The sequence below is a fragment of the Pectinophora gossypiella genome, chromosome 6, assembly GCF_024362695.1.
Source record: "Pectinophora gossypiella chromosome 6, ilPecGoss1.1, whole genome shotgun sequence".
Classification (NCBI taxonomy): Eukaryota; Metazoa; Arthropoda; class Insecta; order Lepidoptera; family Gelechiidae; genus Pectinophora; species Pectinophora gossypiella.
Window position 1 is genome coordinate 16,110,275 of NC_065409.1, and position 22,699 is coordinate 16,132,973.

The 22,699-nt window shown below is 37.3% G+C and overlaps 1 protein-coding gene across 2 annotated transcripts in view; it reads left to right on the forward strand.

The window, feature by feature from the left end:
- LOC126367742 (integrin alpha pat-2) overlaps nt 1-22,699 on the forward strand; it is a 165,452-nt gene that overhangs the window by 76,794 nt on the left and 65,959 nt on the right. For both annotated transcript variants that reach the window (XM_050011445.1, XM_050011446.1), the window contains exon 3: nt 16,175-16,272. In XM_050011445.1, the coding sequence (XP_049867402.1) occupies nt 16,175-16,272 (98 nt within the window). The remainder of the gene's footprint in view (nt 1-16,174; nt 16,273-22,699) is intronic.

Genomic DNA, 22,699 nt, shown 5'->3' on the forward strand with positions numbered 1-22,699 from the left:
ATTTCTAGCTTTTGTTAGCTTAACTAGGATTGGCTATAGTCTAATGTTATGGTGTCGGAATATAAATTATCTTTTAAATATTAGTGTTTGGTGTAAATTCTCTTATACCTGTATGCTTTAGGAAATAATAAATTATGGAACGCCCAATGGTCTTGTCTATTTTTTATTAACATAACATAAATAGCCTATATACATCCCATTGCTGGGCACAGGCTTCCCCGCCGTAGGGAGTATGGAGCATACTCCACCAAGCTGCTCCACTGCGGGTTGGTGGAGGTATTTGGGCTAGTAGCTCGGGACCAACGCCTTAGCGTGCCTTCCGAAGCAAGAAATCATCTTACTTTTTCGGACAATCAGGTGACTCAAGCCTGCAATGTCCATACCAAACAAAGGACAGTCTTAAAAAGTGATTTTGAAAAAGTTTTTTTTACAAAAGGAACAGAGGTACTCGCTTCGGGAATATTCTTGAACAGCACATCTCTGATTGTGATAAGCAAACATTCCCAAACCGATTGCAGTAGACTTGAGTGCATATGTTAGTTGCACTTGAAATGGCATTAAATGTTTGAAAGCATCGCACTACATTAACGCATCGTATACTGATACTAACGTGTAAATCAACGCACGCGCTTATTGATTACGGTGACCATGGCTTCCGGTGAGCGGAGACTGTTGAGTCTAGAATGAGTTTTTTTCCGCCGGACATACCTACACTACCAACCTTCCTACCTTTATCATGAGGAAGGCCTAGGCGTGCATACCACGATTAGATCCAGGATGTTTTAAAGAAGGCCAGGGGAGTTAAAAAGGCCAGAGGAGTTAAAAAGGCCAGAGGAGTTAAAAAGGCCAGAGGAGTTAAAAAGGCCAGAGGAGTTAAAAAGGCCAGAGGAGTTAAAAAGGCCAGGGGAGTTAAAAAGGCCACATCGATGCAATTCATCTAAAAAATCAATAATGCTTTTCGACATTTTGTGGGCATTGCGCACGTACTTTTATGCGCAATGCCCGCAAAATGTGCAAATGTCCAATTGCTATACAATACAATAAAATGCAATACAATACAATAGAATACAATACAATACAAATACACTTTATTGCACCAAAATAAAAATAAATAATTACAAAAAGATTCTTAACTAAGTACATGGCAAATAGCATTGGCATGGTAAATTGGTTTTGTAGATGAATTGCTTCTTTGTGGCTTATTCTGAACCGGCGAGTAAGCATGAAGTCTTTGACGAGAGTGGAGGTAGCAAAAGTGGTGTGTGAGGTGGGGGTGGAATTCCGTGGTCTCTGCCTACCCTAACGGGAAATAGGCGTGGTCGTATGTATGTATAATAATGTATATTGTATGTACATACCTACACAACTCATATGTAGGAAGAACAAAAAATACATTAGTTGATCACTCCCATTTTAGTCAAGATCCAAGAGCAATTGGCAATATTTTGTGACCTTTGGCAGCTCAATAGTAATCCTGACACCAGGAATGATGAGGTCGGTCCTTGACCTTACAACCCATATAAGAGAAGATTTGTAATAGTTTACATTTGGTTTAAGTCCCATGTAATAGGGGTGTAATAACCTATTGCTATTAACCGGGCACACATCAGTAGAGTTATAAGGTTTTTAAGTTACCATGGTCATCCTACTCCTGCGCAGTATCGACCATTCCTCTTTAAAGCTGGACGCCTTCAGAAGCGCCATTTATTTCCATTTCATGCGCAAACGCGGGGTCGTCGACCTCGCCATATGTTACAAGTGCGTTCTGAACACTGAAATATTTATTACGACTGCTCTGCATAAAACGAATCTCCTTTTGATTTCATTGCGATGCAATTTCATGTGTTGATAGAACTATGTTATTGGTCTATGAAATTATTTGATTTTAGTTTTAGACGATCGTCTTATTCAGAATTCGTAATAGCTCTGTTCGGAGAACACCCTGTCACTAACACCCTGCATATGTATGAATTTTATTTAAGTACTTTTAAACTATTCCAACCATAAACACCAGTTACTTAAGGGTTCTACTTCTACCCTAAATACAAATTACTTAACTGTTCTAATAATACATTACAATTCCCTTCTCCCCAAATTGATTGAAGCCAATTTTAAGCATGTTGGCCAATCGATCACTCAATAAAAGTTGGATCACCTTAATTTTGTGGCCCAATTAGCAACAAGTGGTTCAACTCGACCAATTTAGCCAATTTAGGCCCTGGCCTTATTGAAACCACAGATTGATGGTCACTCTTGCTGAGTGAGGAAATATCTAATAGTGTCCATTAATTTTGTAAATGAAATTAAATATAAGTAAATATAGTACGCGTTTGAGCTCGGTGGCGCAGCGGAAAACGCGTTCGGTCTGCGATTGTTGAAGTTAAACAACTTTCGCAAAGGATGGGTGACCACAAAAAAAAAGTTTTCATATCGAGCTCCTCCGTGCTTCGGAAGGCACGTTAAGCCGTTGGTCCCAGCTGCATTAGCAGTCGTTAATAACCATCAATCCGCACTGGGCCCGCGTGGTGGTTTAAGGCCCGATCTCCCTATCCATCTATAGTGAAGGCCCGTGCCCCAGCAGTGGGGACGTTAATGGGCTGGTGATGATGTAACTACGATTAAGACATTTGATTTTTTAATAATTCCTACCACCAAACAAGCGTTTATTCCTTCTCTGAGTACTCATTGGATAGCAAAGTCAATATTGACATAAATATACGGGAATTTACTTGACGCGTGTGTTTGTGCCACTTGACTACTAAGGGTCAACTTGGAGCCAGTTTTGGCCAAATTTTACCAGTCTACACGACTCATTGAATAAAAGTTATGTACGCAAACAACAGGTGCATCCGTCATACAGTTAAACACACATCGATTGATCAATTTTGTTTGATTGTCTGATGGCCTGGGAAAAAAGTGAATGATGGACTTTCCAAGCCACGTTCTTAAAAAATAAAGATAGCGCTGTGTAACGTTACTTTCGTTTAACTTTTTAATTTCATAGATTATTTTATCTTTTTTATTGTTATTAAATTCAAATTCAAAATTATTTATTTGCTCATAAAACATGGTATTACAATAAATTAGATGGTATTACAAAAAATAGGTTTTACAATAAATTACAATAAACCGAATAAATTAAAATAAAAATAAAATAAATGTGAGAATGTGAGAAAACATGTTTTGCCGCAATTTGGCAAGCAAAAATTATATATCAAGCTAACGCAAAATAATAGTCAATATAATCAAATTTAAATAGTTACATTACATTGGTTTATATTAAATGATATTTATGGATATTAAATGATGATCCTTGTTATTAACGCCAGACACAACACAACACGTCTTCAAATTATAATTATTCCGATCATAATAAAGCCATATAAGTAACAAAACATAATTTAGACAAATAAGAAGGGGATTAAAAAAAAAATTGCCATTTGACATTTATTTGTGTGCATTGCGCACTTACTTTTATATGCGCAAATCTCAAATTGCATTATTTATTTTTTAGATTTTCTTCGATGTGGCCTTTTTAACCCCCCTGAGCCAAATATCAAGCCAATGGCAGAAGCATACATATACATATAAAAATCACTGTTGCTTGATATGGATCACATTATGTATAGAATTATGTTGCTACCTTAATTGCTTCTCTTTATATTGATCACAATACTAAAGGGTGGTAGATGTAAATGTGTCTGGGTGTAATAAAAAGGGTTATCATTTATACCCCAAAAACAATAATAAATTACCAACAGATATAAAAGAAGCCAAATCATTATTTACCTTTAAAAAAGCTCTCAGGAGTCATATCTATAGGAATGAAAATGTTTAGACATTTTCACATTTATTTATGATAGATAATTACAAAGTTATTATATTTGTATCACATCAAAATTTAATTTTTGTCACGTAATGGGTCATCTGCCTCCTTGCCACTTCTAGTAAAACATAGCTCCCCACCATTTGTGTTGCATTGTGTGCAGTGCGCTCGCTTTATCGCAACCCACTACTACCCTATTTTTTTATTTTTTATATTTCTATATTATTTTGTGAATTTTTCTCATGTAAGCGAATATAATTCTTTATGAGGAAATAAAGTACTTCTTAAACCCGTAATATGCATACATATTATGTATATTATGTATGATATCCATGAAATTAGAAGGTTAAACGAAGGAAAATCTGTACAGCTCCGTCTATATTGTTTTTGGGGAACGTAGCCTAAAAAGTGCCTCATTGACAGTGCAATATTGGTATTTTACGGCTTTTCTCAGATAAAGTTGACAAATGATCGGGCTTATCAAAGATACCGTTAGGCCCTGGGAATTGGTACGAGGTAATTAATCTTAAGTTAAGAAAGTTTCGTTATTCTATGCATTTTTCTAGTTCGTGAATTATTCTATTAATCACACAATAATTAACCAAAAAAAAACAATTCTTTCAAGTAATACTTTGTTGTGGAGGAGCTCGGTGGCGCAGCGGTAAACGCGCTCGGTCTGCGATTGTTGAAGTAAAGCAACTTTCACAAAGGTCGGTCATAGGATGGGTGACCACAAAAAAAAGCTTTCATCTCGAGCTCCTCCGTGCTTCGGAAGGCACGTTAAGCCGTTGGTCCCGGCTGCATTAGCAGTAGTTAATAACCATCAATCCGCACTGGGCCCGCGTGGTGGTTTAAGGCCCGATCTCCCTATCCATCCGTAGGGAAGGCTCGTGCCCCAGCAGTGGGGACGTTAATGGGCTGATGATGATGAATACTTTGTTATCGACACTTTTCCCGCTCACAACTCTCACTTCTCACAAAAACGAAGACAAGAATAACTTTAAAATTCTTATAACAATTCACAACGATAAAGACACCGTTGTGTACATAAACACTGTTTTCTTGAATGTCTGCCTGTTGCAGATTGGTCAATAAAACACGCATTGTCTTGTCCAATTAGCAAGCAGATGAAAATGTTGGCTGTACCTTTTATCGTTGCTGACTGTACACGAATGATGCATTGCTTTGAGAACGATTGATTTAGTGGTTTCAAGTAATAAAGGCATTTATGCTTTGGAGTTTGTTTTTTGGGATTTGAAAATTTTGAAAATATTGAATAATTTATTTATGCTCTTTAGGCGGAGATTTTTAGACAGTTTTTGGATTTTAAATGTTAAAGTTAGATTAATTTATATGTAAAGGGAAGTATATTTTACATCACTAATTTAAGAGCTACGCTCTTGTCGGTGTATTATTTATTTATTTATTTTTTGTACACAATAAAACAGACACAAGGAACATACAAAGAAAACAGATAGTACAGGTAAGCTTATCTCTAAACTAAGAGATTTCTTCCAGCTGACCTACGTGACAAGAGAGACATCCATCCATATATCTCCATTCTTGCCTATCAAAGGCCAATTCCAGGCAGAAACCGAACGTCGTGTCTTATAAGGAAGTGAAGTATGTTTAGATTTTGTAAAAACTAAACTTGATAGTGTTATTGCATTGAGCATTTTTGTATTTTTTGACATGGCGTTAACTACGTGGCCGGACAAATGGTGAGCGTTGAGGGCTCCCGGTTGTATTGTAGTAATGTATTTTAATTAGATAAGTAAAAAAATTAAAATAAACTCACGTCTAGATTACCATTTAGGTTAAGTACTTCGAGTTACAGCTATCGCATAATGGGAGATAATTAAAAAACGTTTTAAACAATTTAAAATAAAACCCAAAAAAACAGTCCATTAGAGGTACTAATATACAGTAATAACAATTAAAATAATTAAAAAAAGTCATGTTTACACCCTTTTACCAATTATTCACCTCTTCCACATAAAATACAAGCAGCTGGTAACAATTAATCATTTTAATAAATCACCGTAATTATTAATAGTCTGCGTAAATTAACTGAACACACCCAGATTAGTTAATAGTGTAGACGAGCCCTAGTAATAATAATAATAGTGTACTAATAATAATAATGTGTAATAGTAATAAATGCAGTTTTGATTTATGTTGGTACCGGTAAGGTAATGTGGTACCGGAAAAATGCGCCCTAGTGTGAATCCGTCACGGTTGTGTGGTGTTAGGATGACTATAGTTTTTTAAAAACTAGGATATTATTTTTTAATTATTTTGTCAATTCGAAGGCATGTGAGCCAATCTGTAATGGACTGGTTTTTTCTTTCGCGAGTTGGAAGGCCAGACAGGCAGTCGCTTCTATAAAAAACTTTACCTGTCAAATCTTCAGGTTAGGTATCATTTTAATTTGTGGAGCAATCAAGGGTATTTTTTTTTATTATTGTATTTTTATTTTTTAATGGTATCTTTGTCTTTGTATGCGACATTACCTATACCTTGTTTAGGGAATTTATGGTCGAAAAAATAACATGGTACATATTTGCGGTGAATTAATTAATATAAAAATATATATTTTTAAAAACTATATAGGTGTTACTCAATTTTGGATGAAAATACTACAGTAGTATTAGCTAGGTGGCGACTCCTCCGAATAACAGCACCACTTTGGATGACTCGACGCCTACTATTTGTTAAGAGTGGCGTTTCATCCACGAAAGAAATACATCTGCGGATGAGCTATCACCCAAGTCGTAAAAAAACGGGATAACACTCGGGAGATGATGTTGATTTTTTTTTAATTTAAAGTATAGTAGTTGTTTTGTGTTATATAAATTTATGTACTGTGACTAAAAATAAATGTTTAGAAAATTTGATACAAAATAATTGATCACTAAGGCTTTATTAAAATAAAAATTATGAAAATTACGTAGCCTGTTACAAAGTGTTCTGCTTTGTTTTCCAATCAGCACTCCTGGTGTCAATTTCCACACAGTTCACGTAGCATTGTGTCCCTACAATGTGTAACATTATGCAGTGTCGTGCATGATGGATGTCCCGCGTTTGGGGCGTGTGTGGTCACTGAACCGAATCACTGCTTTGTTTCCCGTTTTTATGCTCCGCTGCTGAATATAAATGTGATTGCCTGCGCTACTTTCCGATTGATTGTCAAAAATTTAGTTTTGAAAATAGATTAACCACCTTACAAATAAAAAATAAACCAGGGATGAACGTGGGTTTAAGTATTTGACAGCCAAGCAAAATTGAATCCAATTATCATACAATTCGACTGAACTTTGCTTGGCTGTTAAATACTTTTTGTCAAATACTTTTTGTGTATTGCACCATCCCGCGCTCCAATGCATAAACTTCTTTCACTCCACGGATGCCTGGCAGAAATTGCTGTTAGCAATAAGGCCGTATATTGTGTTTATTGTATTCGTCTGTACATGTCCTGAGTTTATGCTTTTGTGGAATAAATAATTATTGATTGATTGATTGATTAAGGTATGTTTTAGGCAGGGTGAAAGGAAAAAAATAAGAGTATGGAAAATTAAAAAAAAAATAATAGCACTCAACGCAATAATTTAAAAACTTGTCAGTTGTATTGATTTTACCTACTTAAATAAACTTTTTTATTATTTTTTTTTATTATTATTTACAACTTACAACCAATTTTTATTCTCGACCATCCACCCTCGGTTGCAAAACAAAAAAGCAGCTGTTAACATCAACATCATAATAAATCAATCATTGAGATCTTTCATAAAAGATAATGAAGGCATCTGATGACTTAATTATCGAGAATCAATCTCGAAAAAGCGAGAGGTCGGACGTTGGTTAACAACCATCATCAACTGATAGCACCTGGCCAAATTCGGCGGCCAATCACATTAGGCTGCCCATAACAATTACCTGTTGTCAAAATTCAATGTCTTAATACAAGATAATGTTTTTATACAGGTGGTTTTCATGAAATAAATCAAATCAAATATACTTTGTTGCACAGAACTAAATTTCAACAATCAGATATAACACATGAATAAAGCACAACTTGGGCGGCCTTATTGCTCTAGAGCAATTTCTTCCAGGCAACGAGTACCAAGAAACAAACATTTACAAACAACTCGAATGCGGGATGGTGCAACAAGAAATAAATAACTAAAAAAAATTAATGTTAATATAATAAATACTCAATATAATATAATACATATTTACTAAAAATATATCTAACTATAATCTAAAGAAACTACAATAATAAATAATAGACTATACACACACATACAAAACAAGTATTGAAAAAAATAAAATACATCATACATAATAGTAATATCCAAAGAATATCCGCATAAGGATTCAAAATGAGCTCGTAACTGATTTTTGGAACTCTGAAGAGAGTTAGCCACTCTGATAAGGTGGATAACAAACAAATATATTGTTTACATGTCTTGAAATGTAAACAAGAAACCCATTGTTATTTTTTTGCGTTACAAGTACCTTGATAATCAAGAATCCACCTTCTCGCAATAAAACATTTCTATTCTATTCTACTCTCTGTTATGTGATAGTGGTAATAATTCTATACAGGGTGTTAGTGACATCGTAACGAAAACTTTGAGGGATGATTCAGGCCATGATTTTCAGTTGATATCAAGTGGAATTTTCCCTCGCAAAATTATGAAACTTAAAATAATTTAAAAATATTCATGAATTTTCCGACAAGAAATTCCACTTGATATCAACTCAGAATCATGGTCCGACTGATCCCTCAAAGTTTTGTTACGATGTTACAAACAACCCTGTATAGAATTATTACCACTTGATATTAATTAATTCCACTTGATATTAGCTCAGAATAATGAGATGAATCATCCCTTCAGTATTCGTTACGATGTCACTTACACCCCTTTCAAGTACATACAAGTAGGTATGAGTGTTAGTGACACCGTAACGAATACAAACACAGACGAATTTTCTTCTGCTTTGAGAGATATAGAGGCTAAACGAGTGATACCACTTTACGCTAATAATGGCCCCGATTCCTGCAGACACCGCCTAATTTTATTTTAAGTTATATCCGTCATTTTCATATCCGCCAAAAAGGAAAGGGACGGATGATTCACAGCTCTTAATTTTAGGAAGAATGAGTAAATGAATGAATAACCCGGGCGAATCAAAAGGTACGTCGCTGGTATGCAATCCGTTTGACGTGCTGTCTACTTAACTGTGTCGGGTTATTGACTGATGTCAAATTTTTAGACGGTTGGTTTAGATTTGTGCTTAAAATTGACGTGTGTTCCATAAATTTTATGCTTGTCAATTACCCGTCCTTTTCCTTTTCGGCGGATAAGAAAATGACAGATGTAACTTAAAATAAAATTAGATGGTATTTACAGGAATTACCACTAATATTTCTCACTTATTCCGTCGTTGTTGGCGTCATTGTTCCCTATTATCAGGTGAGACTGAGGGTAAAAACGTGGTCAAACACGAAAGTCGTTTTTTAATGAGATGCGGATAAACAAAGATTTATTGAAATTTTAATTCTGCCAACACCAAACCTCCCAGATTTCAAAGGAAGATCGTTTAAAACCAACACCGCGTATAAGGTTGGAGCAAAGAGTTTTTAATTATTACTTTTCCAAAATTTTCGGGCTATCTCATCATTATCATTATATGATACACGCTGTAATTTGGCCAAGTCAGATTGTATCTCCGGGACAAATAAGGCATGCTGTTAAGAACATCACCAGATGAAGTATGATAAGTGTTTTTGGAACTTCTTACACTGAAAAACAAACATAAGATTTTTATTTTTTGTGTACACCCAAAAATTATGGGCCCGTAAATATTTATGGCAGATCGTCTCGATGGCATTTACGGTAAAGATGTATGTGTGACGTGACCTTTAAAATTTTCCCGCCTACCGTGTTTGGCCTTTGCAAATTTTATTTTTTTGACTTTTTTGAAGGGTAGTATATCTTTGGTGGTTTTTAGTGAGTATAAAATCAGTCAAGTGTGTCTTTAAAAAGTCAAATCACTCTTACACTGAAGTAATTTTAGGATGGTTATTACTTATATATTTATTTTCATGGTGCATCAACAGCAGTACATACAAATAATATCTAAAATCTAAAAAAAAATACTGGTATTACGGACTATAAAAATAACAATAGAGACTTTAAAAAAATAACTCACTATAGAAGAATAATTGCAATTAAAATTTAAAAACAATAAATCGAACTTATCACTTTATTTAAGTTACTTTTTAGGGCGTGGATCTGTCAAGAAGCAGGTAAGTAGACTTTTTGAAACTTGACTAGACGTGAGGATGGTCGGTGGACAAAAGCCGTCATAGAATGGTGATCACAGGAAGGCAAAGGGTTAGTGGGCAGACCAGCGGCCCGGTAGTCAGATGACTTTGTTGCAAAAGGATGGTGCAAGATGGAAGAGACCTGTACTCAGAAGTGGGATGATGCTAGCTGATTGATGATGATGTTGATGGAAGTGCATTTGTATAATTATGTACCACTGGGTCCCCTCCATCATAATAATACACTTTGTAACATGGATATTTTATGTGATCTTTGTGGTTGCACCAATACCTACTTTAAATATATATATATATATATCATCATCATCATCTCCCTAGCATTATCCCGTTTTTCACAGGGTCCGCTTACCTAACCTGAAGATTTGACAGGTCCGGTTTCTTACAGAAATGACTGCCTGTCTGACCCTCCAACCCGCGAAGGGGAAACCAGCCCAATGCTGGTTAGGTTAGGTTATATACCTCCGAAAATGCATTTCTCGGGAATGTGATTTCCTTTAAATCTATATACATAATGTATATAAGAACAACACTTCCTGCCTCTGGTCGTCTACAAGAAATTGCTGTAGAGCAATAAGACCGCCAATTGTGTTGTAATCTTTCCTGTGTTTGTTTTAAAATTGTTTCGTGTATGTGTGATTTGAATATAATATTACCTATGCAGGCCAAACACACAAGATAATAAAAAGTGACAAGTTGGACACGGCCATTGTAATTCTTAGCCGTTATTCGACTAAATGACTACAAAATATGTATTGATGTCATGTCACAGAAAGTATTCGAGTCATTGACACAGTATAAGTTTTGTCTACGAGTTGTAAGTTGTAACATACTTCATCAATGAGTCACGTGATGTATAGTCTTGTATGGGTGAGGTATGGGTATTATGCTGCATCATTATAATGTGGAATAGAAAAACGATGCATGGGATGATGATTTACTTATTTAGGTATGCTTACAACAAATCATATCCTCGTAAGGCCCGGATTTCTAGACACAATAGTTAAACAATGGGATTTGGATTTTAAAAGGCATCTGGGCCTTACGACCATATAACAAAAATAAAAATAATTTGGTATATGGGCTTGCCGTAGAAATGAGGTCTTTGCGTAGCATCTGCGGTGTGAAGTTGAGTGATAGAGTGAGAAACAGTGTGATAAGACAGAGATGTGGTGTAAAAGACGATATAGTGACTAGGATTGAGAAGGGAATGTTAGGTTGGTTTGGACACGTAGAGCGGATGAAGGATAATAGGATTGCAAAAGCGGTATATAAAGCGAAAGTTGATGGTAGGGCTGGCAGAGGAAGACCGAGAAGGACTTATGATGACCAAATTGGAGATGTCCTTAGAAAAGGTTCAATACGATCTACTCTGAACCGGCGTGCGTGTATGAAGCGATTGATGAATGTGGAGGAAGCAAGAGAAGTGTGTCAGGATCGAAGCAAATGGAATTCTATAGTCTCTGCTTACCCCGGTGGGAAATAGGCGTGAGTTTATGTATGTATGTATGTATATGGGCTTGCCAATTATATTTATTAAAAAGGCAAGTCAGAGGGACTTAACCTGGAAACTGACAGAGGGCAGCGGTAACTGACAGTACGATTCAGAGGCGGGGGACAGGAGTCCTAGTACGGCTTTGAAATAGACTACTCTAGGCGCCATCCCACTCACGTCAGACTGAGTACTGCGGGGCGGAAGGCAAGACGGAAACCACTGCTTTATCCTATTTTGCGCTTTACTACCTGTAATTTATACTTATACTCCATCTTTAACGTGTTCATAGATTAGTCAGTCTCATCAAAATTGAATCATTATTTTTCTACCATCTTATATTGTCCTCTCTACCAGTTGCAGTGCCCTTACCGGGTCCATGTCGATACTATAATATTTACTTCTGTATTTTTATGACACAACAATTTGTATGAACACATGGTCGCAATGAAACATTTCTATTTCTATATACTGACAGTCCTATGTAATTTTGACACGTCAAATGGTCCCGTCTCTGTGGGGCTTTGAAACAAATGTCCATACAATTTGTAAGTGGTTGCATTATGTCGCCCATTACGGCCAGTGGGCCTTAATAAAACAAATACGATGCGCGGTAGCCTTCTGAGATAGACGTGTCATTCTTGGTAGTTGCAAGGGGAAAAGTCACGGTATTAAAATGGGGTTTTTATAGAGATAGGTAGGTTATTTATTTATTTGTTTCAAACATTTTTGATTGTGATTTTTACTCCAATTGAGAATATATAGTATAGTGAGCGTATGTTTATGTTATGGTAATAAAAAAAAGTTCATTTTAATAAGGCCAGTAAAATCTTTAAGAATGTAGGAAGGTAGTTTTTTTTTTGACGTGACTTATTGTAGATTTGCCGCAGATGGTAACGTTTAAGACAACAGGCCTGAGGGTGCCCGGATGGGCGCGAACCTCAGCTCAGGGCGTCGTCTGAGAGGAAGAATATTTGAAAGGATTAATCGACCCTAGTGGGTCGATAGCGATAAGCGCTGATTGAGGGAAATCGTCGACCACGCCGGCGGGGTCGGTATCAGGGTTAGGAAGGTAGCGCACATTCAATAATAATTTTGTTGAATGTCCGGTTCAGTTTGAGTGAGACACGAACATTGGCTTTGGTACCGAGACATCAGAGAGGCTAAAAAGGCCACATCGAAAAAAATCATCTAAAAAAGCAATATTGCAATTTGATATTTGGGCATACAAAAGTATGTGCGGAATGCAGACAAATGTCAAATAGCAATATTGCTTTTTTAGATTGAATTGCTTGGATGTGGCCCTATTAACCCATAGACTTACTAAATACTTAGCAAGTTGTGTATGTGCCGCTTGGGTCATAAAGTTGACGTAAAAGCAAACTGTACTAAAATAAACTCTTTTACAGACAAAGTCTATACAAACCATTTCTTTTACTGACTGTACTCAATCAAGTTGAAAGCCTAACCCGCTGTGATTAGGCGCAGGTAAGGAGGGGGGGACATATATTAGGGAGATGGGGAGGGTGTCATTAACTCATTAACGAGTGTTGTCGTTAGATTGTGACGTCACCACGTGAACATTAATTTAGTGCGGGAATTCGATAGTGCTGCTGTGCCTTACTTTTTAAAAGTATTTTACGACTTTAAACGCTGTAAAAAAATCAAGATGACCAAATGATAGCTTAAAATGTTCTCACACGTGACTCTTACTAAACGTGAAAACACGAAATTACTATGAAATTCGTATGAAAAAGCACACTGTGACGTCAAAGAAAAACGTAAATGATTATTACGTTTTTCTTGGTTAAAATTCATAAATAAGTAAAATAGAAAAAATAAAATGTTCTTCTTTAGTTAAAATACTGAGTATAAATCAGAAATTCATAAAATCTGTAATATAGAAAATTAAAAATGACCCGTGACATTAAGTATGTCAATAAATATTCGAAATTAAATATTATTACAAAGATACAGTTTCGTGGGACTTAGCCATAAAATTAATTTTAACACCAGATTATGTACCCAAATTCATACTATAAAATGATTTGATTTGATTTTTTAATCAAATCAAATCAAATATACTTTATTGCACAGAACTAAAATTTCAACAATCAGACATAACACATGAATACAGTACAATTTGGGCGGCCTTATTGCTCTAGAGCAATTTTAATTGTATAATTTTTATCATTGTCACTGTTGTTTTTCGTAATCGTAACTTGGCGAAGCCTGGTTACCAAAGGCGATATAAATCTTGAAATTGAAATATGCCGCCTGTCGAAACATCTTACACGAGTAATTTATCCGTTGCTTTTTAAATAACTGCCTTCAAAAACAATCCACATATTGAGTCCCGTTTGGTCGAAACCCGTCATTAGTCAAGGAGAAATAATTAAAAAGAATGGAGGCTTTCACTTGAAAAAAATAAAAATATATTAATTATCGGCTTGGATTGAGTTTGGGCCCGGGAATCGGCTTGGCGTGCGACGTCGGTGTTCATCGGGGGTGAGACACGCCTTGTGTGCGTTCCCGTTGTTAGACGAGAACTGACGATGACGGAAGAAAGTTTAGCTATACCCGTTTCTAATTAGTTCGATTTTGCTAACAAATTCAAGTCTAGCCAAGTTGCAAACAATTGGGTCGTGTAAAGTCATGAGCAATATAATGTAGCCACTTTAGAACTCTGTCGCACTAACATATTTGACATTTAGTGAGACTTACAGTTCAATTTGTCAAAAAAGTTAATGTGACATGGTACCAAAGTGTATACATATTAATGCTCGTGGCCGTACTAGGTTCAAGATAAATCTAACAGATCTAAAAGTAACGAAAAACTTCTTTTTTTCTATTTAACTTATTTATGAAATTTAATAAAAAAAAAATTAGTCCGACATTTTATCACGTTGTTCTATGACGTCACAGCGACCTTTTCCATACAAATTCCATAGTAATTTTGTGTTTTGACGTTTAGTAAAAAGTAATTGATTTGACAAGTTGGAAACTACCCTGTTGATGCAACTTGGCTAAGGCCCTAGGTTAAGAGTACTCTAAACCGGCAAGCATGCATAAAGATTTGATGAGAATGGAAGAAGTGGAAATGGTGGCAGGATCAGTAAGTGGAATTATGTGGTATCTGCCTAACCCAACAGAAAATAGGCCTGATCTCACAGATCATCTTACATTCTGACTATCGGGTGATCCGTCTGCAATGTCCTAATGAGAGTAGGGATCACAAAGTGTTTTTGATCTGTTCAAAGATACAAAAACTGGAAGAGGCGAAAACTTGTTTTACGGTTTACCTTTTAGACTGAATGCTAATGGAAACGCATTTTTTACTGTCAGTCTAAGGTTGTTCATCATTTTAGTGTTGAGACACTGCCCAAAGATGAATGTTCCCGTCTTCAGAATTAAGTTATTATCCGCCATTTTTCTTGGTCGGCCATATTGATTTCTGACCAACAACCCATATTTGGTCGATGAAACGATACTGTTATGCGCACGATAAGTGAACGATCGATAATATCGCCGGTCAATCATTTTAATGATTTTATTTAAGTATTTACACGGTTACAACAATTTTAACTTGATAAATCTTTAATCGAATCGGTTTTTGGAAGTCTAGTTTAAGCAAGAGTGTGAGAAGAAGATTGATATAATTGGCATTATGTGCTTTTCTTTAAATCCTATTAATTCAATGAAGTATACACTCTTTTTCGGGCACGACCTAAAACCGTCTTTCCATCATAATGACGTATAATCACTACATAGTATAAAACAAATTCGCTTTTTCTGTCCCTGTATTCCTATGTACGCTTAAATCTTTAAAACTACGCAACGGATTTTGATGCGGTTTTTTTAATAGATAGAGTGATTCAAGAGGAAGGTTTATTTATGTATAATGACGTCCATTAAATAGTGGAGAAATACTGTTATTTTTGAGGTTTTTCATGTAATGCCGTAAATAATCGCTTCTATGCTGTTCTGGGAGCAAATAAAAAACATAGAACACGTTCAACTGCTTGTCTTTCCGTGCATGTCGTAAAAACCGAAGAGGGATTGTGTCCCCTAACATGATGGACTAATGTTATGGGCGATAGGCTGATCTCTTATCACCATAAGGTTTATCATATCCAGCTTAGGACATCGTATCAACAGTGGCTGCAAGTTGTCTTTGATTACTTGTGGCTCTGCCCACCCCTATTAGGGATTACGGGCGTGAGTTTATGTATGTATGTATGTCGTAAATAATTTCATTTTTTCCTCAGCATTGCACCCGGGGCGTGTCGCTAGTTATACATATACGAAGACAGAGAATAAAGAATATTAGACCGCGTAACTTGCGGCCCCGCTCCAATTCGTATATTTCGAAGAAAAAGCGTTAAGTGTCCGCTTTCCTTATTTTTTTGACGTGACTTATTGTATGTTTTTCTCATTAACTACTTGGCCAGACAAAGGGGCTATCTGAGGGCTGAAGCTAATAGTTTTTTTTGTATTGTTCCAGGCAACAACGTGGACAGTTCTCGTCGCCAGATCGACCAGAAGTCCAACCAGTGGTTCGGCGCCACCCTCACCAGCACCGGCAGGAATGGACCTATTGTGGTGAGTACCAGTTTTATCATCATGAAACTTTGAGGGGCCTTTGGCGGCTCAATAATAAGCCTGACACTAGGGTTGATTAGGTTGGTATTCCACCTCACAACCCACACGAGAAGAAGAAGGTCATGATGGTTGCCGGATTTTTGTTGAATAATATTTGAGGTTTAAAATGTTGTTGGGGGAATTTTATAATAATTTGTAATAATTTCCATTACGTTTGTTTTGATGTCCACTAAATTACCAATTGTTTACCTACTGGGATTCAATTCGAATATTCAATAAGTACTTCCTCTCCTTCTTGTATCGTGTGGGTTGTGAGGTGGAGTACCAACCTCATCAACCCTGGTGTCAGGGTTACTATTGAGCCGCCAAAGGTAATGAGTACTTAAAGCTATTTACGTGACCCAACGTGTCCTATCTTTGTCTATCCGCCTAAAACTACTGCTGCTAGTTTCTGCTTACCCTGGTGGGAAGTAGGCGTGAGTTTACGTATTCAAAATTCAAATTCAAAAATATTTTTATTCAGTAGGTAACATAGTTACACTTTGAAGTCAATTTTTACATAACGAACGTCTTATCCGCCTAAAACTACTGCAGCTTCTCACAACCTGTATAGCCGGGGAAAATAAGTATGTATGTATGTAAGTATATATGTATGTATATAAGTAACTCAATGCTGCAAGGCCGGTACCTGGGTTGTACAATGTTGCAAATAAAATGGTCTAATTCAATTAACAGCGTCAAATCAAATATCTGCCTAGCAATATAAAAGTGATAGCATAGATAGTTTTAGTCGCCGGGCGCAGCAGGAAGGGTGCGCCTTCCGCCAAGATGTCCCATAAACTTTATAGGTCAGTAGACCGTCAGGTCACCGTCTCCATCCTATAGCTCTATTAGGAGACAGCTACAATATAGGTAACTCTATAGAGTTACGGCATATGTTAACCCGTGAGGTGAGATTTTTTTTTATTAATAACTGGCAACCCGGCTTCGGTCGGGTGCAATGCTGAGGAAAAAATGAAATTATTTACGACATCACATTAAAACCCTCAAAAATGATAGTATTTCTCCACTATTTAATGGAATTTTTAAACATATAAACCTTCGTCTTGAATCACTCTATCTATTTAAAAAACCGCGTCAAAATCCGTTGCGTAGTTTTAAAGATTTAAGCGTACATAGTGATATGGGGACAGAAAAAGCGACTTTGTTTTATACTATGTAGTGCTATGGGTTCGCATTTGACCATAATCTCACCTGATGGTAAGTGACGATGTGGTCTAGGTTGGATCACGCTTACCTAGCAAATGCCTATTCACTCTAGCCTTGAAGACTCTCAGATTATAAGTTGGAAAAACAGACGACGGCAGACAGGTTCCAAGTTTGAAATCATGAAAGCAGACGGTAAATTGTATTTTCCACCATAATGCGACTTTATGATATTTCACTTTTTGTTGGAAACTTAATATTACATAAACAGCCTATATACGTCCCACTACTGGGCACAGGACTCCCCTCAATCAACCGGAGGGGGTATGGAGGTGTTTGTATGGCTAATAGCTGGGACCAGCGGCTTAACGTGCCCTCCGAAACACGGAATCATCTTACTTTTTCAGACAATCAGGTGATTCAAGCCTGAAAAGTCCTTACCAAACAAAGGACAGTCTCACAAAGTGATTTCGACAATGTCCCCATCGGGAATCGAACCCGGACCTCCAGATCGTGAACCTAACGCTCTAACCACTAGACCACGGAGGCTGTTAATATTATAAACTTAATATTATATTGTTTTTTTAAAAGCGAATGTGTCAGCATTGTAGTGAGTGGAATTCCGTGGTATCTGCCTACCCTAACGGGAAATAAGCGTGGTATATACGAAATGTATTTTTATTTTGTTTTTTTTTTTTAAAGAGAAATGTCTCCTTAAGAGAAGAATCCTTATTAGAAGGGGGGCAGAGGCGGCCTTATCGCCAAGAGAGATTTCTCCCAGATAACCTTCGGTAGAGTACACATGTACATGTGTGTCCGCCTTAAGAACTTTCATATATGGGATGTGGTCACAAATTGTCGTTATTAACATTGTGGTTCTGTCCACCCCACAGGGAACACTTCCCTGAGTTGTGTCTGTCTATTTCTCTCAAGTACCAACCAACGGTTTATTAGTAGGAAACAAAAGCTTGTCCATCAATTGGTGCTGACATTTCCAACTGGGTCGCTGGTGGGTTGTGGGGTTATATCGTGGGGATGGGCGGGGATTAGTGTTGTCTGGTACCTCGTGGCAAAAAGCGGGACTTGGGTAGGTAACGAAAGCGGGAATTGGGTATAAGTCATAGGGACTGTAACCTGGAACCTGACAGAGGGCAGCAGTAACTGTCAGTACTGTTCAGAGGCGGAGTACAGGAGTCCTAGTACGGCTTTTAAATAGACTACTCTGGGCGCCATCCCTTTCGCGTCAGACAGAGTATAGCAAGAGGAAAACCACTGCTCTATTTTTCCCTAAAAAGTAGCATGGTGAATACTACACCGACAAGAGCGTGGCTCTTAAATTATTGATGATTTAATAATGTACCCACTTTAGGACACTGTCGCACTGACATATTTGACATTTAGTGAGACTTACAGTTCAATTTGTCAAAAAAGTAAAGTGAAGTGAGTGAGTGAAAGTGGTGATATTCAATATCTCCTATACTTAAAGGTTGCCTGGAAGAGATTGCTACTTAGCAATAAGGCCGCCTATTGTACTAATTCTATTTCTCTTTTTGTATTTTGTTTTTTCCTGTTTGTGCAATAAAGTATTTGTTATGTTATGTTATGTGACATGGTGACCGTACAAAACAGCAATACTCGTAAGGCGACAGTGTCAGTATGCGCGCCAGTACCGCACGTTCACGTGAGACGGAAATTAGGACCCGTGAAAATCGCGACGTCCCGCTTAAACCGGGACATCTGGCAACACTAGTGAAGATAGGTGGGTTTACGATTTGTGGACAGATACCTAGATTGAGCTATCTGGGTTAAAGGGTAGATAGGAAACGAGCTGGGAATTAGGTCAGGTAGAACCGGAGCAATCGGCTATATAGGTGTTATATTAGTGCTATTAAAAGGCGGGGTTAAGGTTTACCCTTTGTTTTACTACTTAATTTACCTATTATTACATAAAGTTAAGGGTGACGTGGTAGCCTAGTTGAACGCTTGACTCTCATTATGGGATCGCAGGTTCAAATCCAGCATGGGCCAAAACCAATGATTTTCGAAATCTTTTCTTATTCATGTTTGAAATAGAAATAGAAAGAAATAGAAATACTCTAAAATGATTTTGATTTTGGATCTAAAATGATTATCATGTGCTCGGTGGTGAAGGAAAACTTCGTGACGAACCCCACATAACACTAATGTGTTTTCGAAGTATGTGACCTGTATTGGGCTGGTTTTCCCTTCGAGTTGGAAGGTCAGACAGGCCGTCGCTTCTGTAAAAAACCGGACCTGTCAAATCTTCAGGTTAGGTAAGCGGACCCTGTGAAAACGGGATAACGCTAGGGAGATGATGATTGGAAAAATAAACTATTTTAATCTAATAGAGGAGCTCGGTGGCGCAGCGGTAAACGCGCTCGGTCTACGATTGTTGAAGTTAAGCAACTTTCGCAAAGGCCGGCCATAGGATGGGTGACCACAAAAAAAAGTTTTCATCTCGAGCTCCTCCGTGCTTCGGAAGGCACGTTAAGCCGCTGGTCCCGGCTGCATTAGCAGTCGTTAATAACCACCAATCCGCACTGGGCCCGCGTGATGGTGTAAGGCCCGATCTCCCTATCCATTCCGTGAATCCCGGGGCCGGAAGGCCCGTGCCCCAGCAGTGGGGACGTTAATGGGCTGATGATGATGAATGTAATAGAGTAAGAATTTCTAAAAAAAATATACAATACTGTTATGATATTTTGTATAGCAAAAGCAAATATGGTCTCCCTCTGCCCTCCTTCATAGTGATCTCAAAGTTGCTAAGTACCTATTTACTTTACTTACCAAAGAACACAGAGGTTTGAAAGTAACAAAATATATTACAAAGAATACGTTCGAGTGACTTGAAAGGATTGAGTTATGGCCGTCGATGAAATTTTACGAACGCAAATAAATTATTTTACTTTCCAATAAATTATTGCAAATATTTTTTATGGTGCCGCGATTGCATTCAATACCTCGACTCGGTTTCAAAATGTTCTGACATTTCTTTTTTTTAAGTTAAAGGTCTGTTTACACTGATTCATAAACCATATTCATAAGCTCACCACTAAAGGGGAAGTCAGAGGTGCTTCCATCATAAGATGAATTAAGTATACAGGCCTCACCAAGCTTTGCAAACTATGAAAACCATCTTCGATGCAATTTATGACAAATATGCAAAAAGACAAGGTATGAGGAGCTCGGTGGCGCAGCGGTTAACGCGCTCGGTCTGCGATTGTTGAAGTAAAGCAACTTTCGCAAAGGCCGGTCATAAGATGGGTGACCACAAAAAAAAAGTTTTCATCTCGAGTTCCTCCGTGCTTCGGAAGGCACGTTAAGCCGTTGGTCCCGGCTGCATTAGCAGTCGTTAATAACCATCAATCCGCACTGGGCCCGCGTGATGGTTTAAGGCCCGATCTCTCTATCCATCCATAGGGAAGGCCCGTGCCCCAGCAGTGGGGACGTTAATGGGCTGATGATGATGATGCAAAAAGACATGGGTGTTTTTCGTTTTGAAAGTTCCCCCTATTCCCAGTAGTCTTACCGAGTATTCTTACCACCAGCTGAATTCTTACTACTGGGAATTTCCTTCCCAATAGACTTACTGAATAGTAAGATTTTGCTTTTCTTATTACATACATACATACATAAACTCATGCCCGTAATCCCTAATGAGGTGGGCAGAGCCACAAGTAATCAAAGACAACTTGCAGCCACTATTGATACGATATCGTAAGCCGGATATGATGAACCTTATGGTGATAAGGGATCAGCCTATCGCCCATAACATTAGTCCATCATGTTAGAGGACACAATCCCTCTGTAGGTTTTTTCGACATGCCCGGGAAGACAAGCAGCTGAACGTGTTCTATGTTTTTTATTTGCTCCCAGAACAGTATAGAAGCTTTTCTTATTAATTTTACCTTGTCAAAATTTATAAAGCATAGACTTCGTATTTGATAGACAGTAGCTTTATGATACTTCACTTTTCTATCTCCATCTCTCTTTGGCATTTATTATTCCCATCTGATGGTGGGGTATTTCTCTTTTATTTTTTCATTCGCTCTATCGGACGTGTTTTCGTCTCGGAAACTGTTTAAAAAAAATGCAAATAAGTAATTCTAGAACTTGCTACAAAAACGCAATAACGCCGATTAACCCAATCATTTGAAAACCCAATCGTGAGCGATTTCTGCCAAATTGACTTTACTGGCTTCTCATCCAATCGAACCTTAAGCCCATCTTCAACCCGCGTTCTCCGAAGCCGTCGGCAACGTTCAGAAATGAGACACTTTTTCTGCCATCTAAATAAGGAGTCGGAATTTTTATTTCGGAATGCCGAATTAGTGCAAAAAGCAGTCGCTCCCAGGCAACCGGCAATTTGTTTAGGCATTTTGTTCCATTTGCACCCTCCACTGGGACGACGCAGCGCGTTCGGAATTCGAAATGGTTTTGATGTACAGGCTGTTTGTAATTAATTCCTTTTGCAATTAATATTCTTTTAAAACGAATAAAACATCTCTGGCTTTTTAATAATGATGTTGGAGTCGAGACGAAAATTACGTTTCAAGAATACCTAATAAAGAGTAAATTATACGAATTGCGCTGCGAATCGGTGAGAGCGATTATATTTTTTAAGATTTTTTTTTAATTTAAGTACTCTTCGGTCAACATGTACCTATATACATATTTTTAAGCTTTAAAAAAGTAACTTTCGAAAGCGACAACTGTCTATGATGAATAAAATACGTACACCATAGACAAAATATTTACACGGAGTAATATTAAAAAAGGACAGAATTATAAAAAAAAAAAAAATTTAAGTACAATAAAAAGAACTGAGCTACTTTAGTTGAAAAGCCCGCCTCTAAAATTAATTTCAACTTTTATCGTTGTTCTAATTATGAATTAGTAATTCAAAATAGACGTGTCATAGTTTTCCCTAATCAATCTAAGCTCTACGCCCTGTATAAACGTCGTGAAGCATCTAAAAATAAGGTATTGATTTATAATTGCCAGCCCGCTGCGCTCGCGCAGTTTTTGCAGGAATTACAAATCGTCCACTCCTTAAGAACTTACTTTGAGCCGTGTAATTGTCTTCTTGCTTTCTTGTCTGTTGCCATGAATATTGACGACGATTGTTTTTGCCGAAGACCGCGCCAGTGCGTGTAAGGGTTAAGAATTCGCTCGTACGTTCGTGGTATAAGAAGACCAG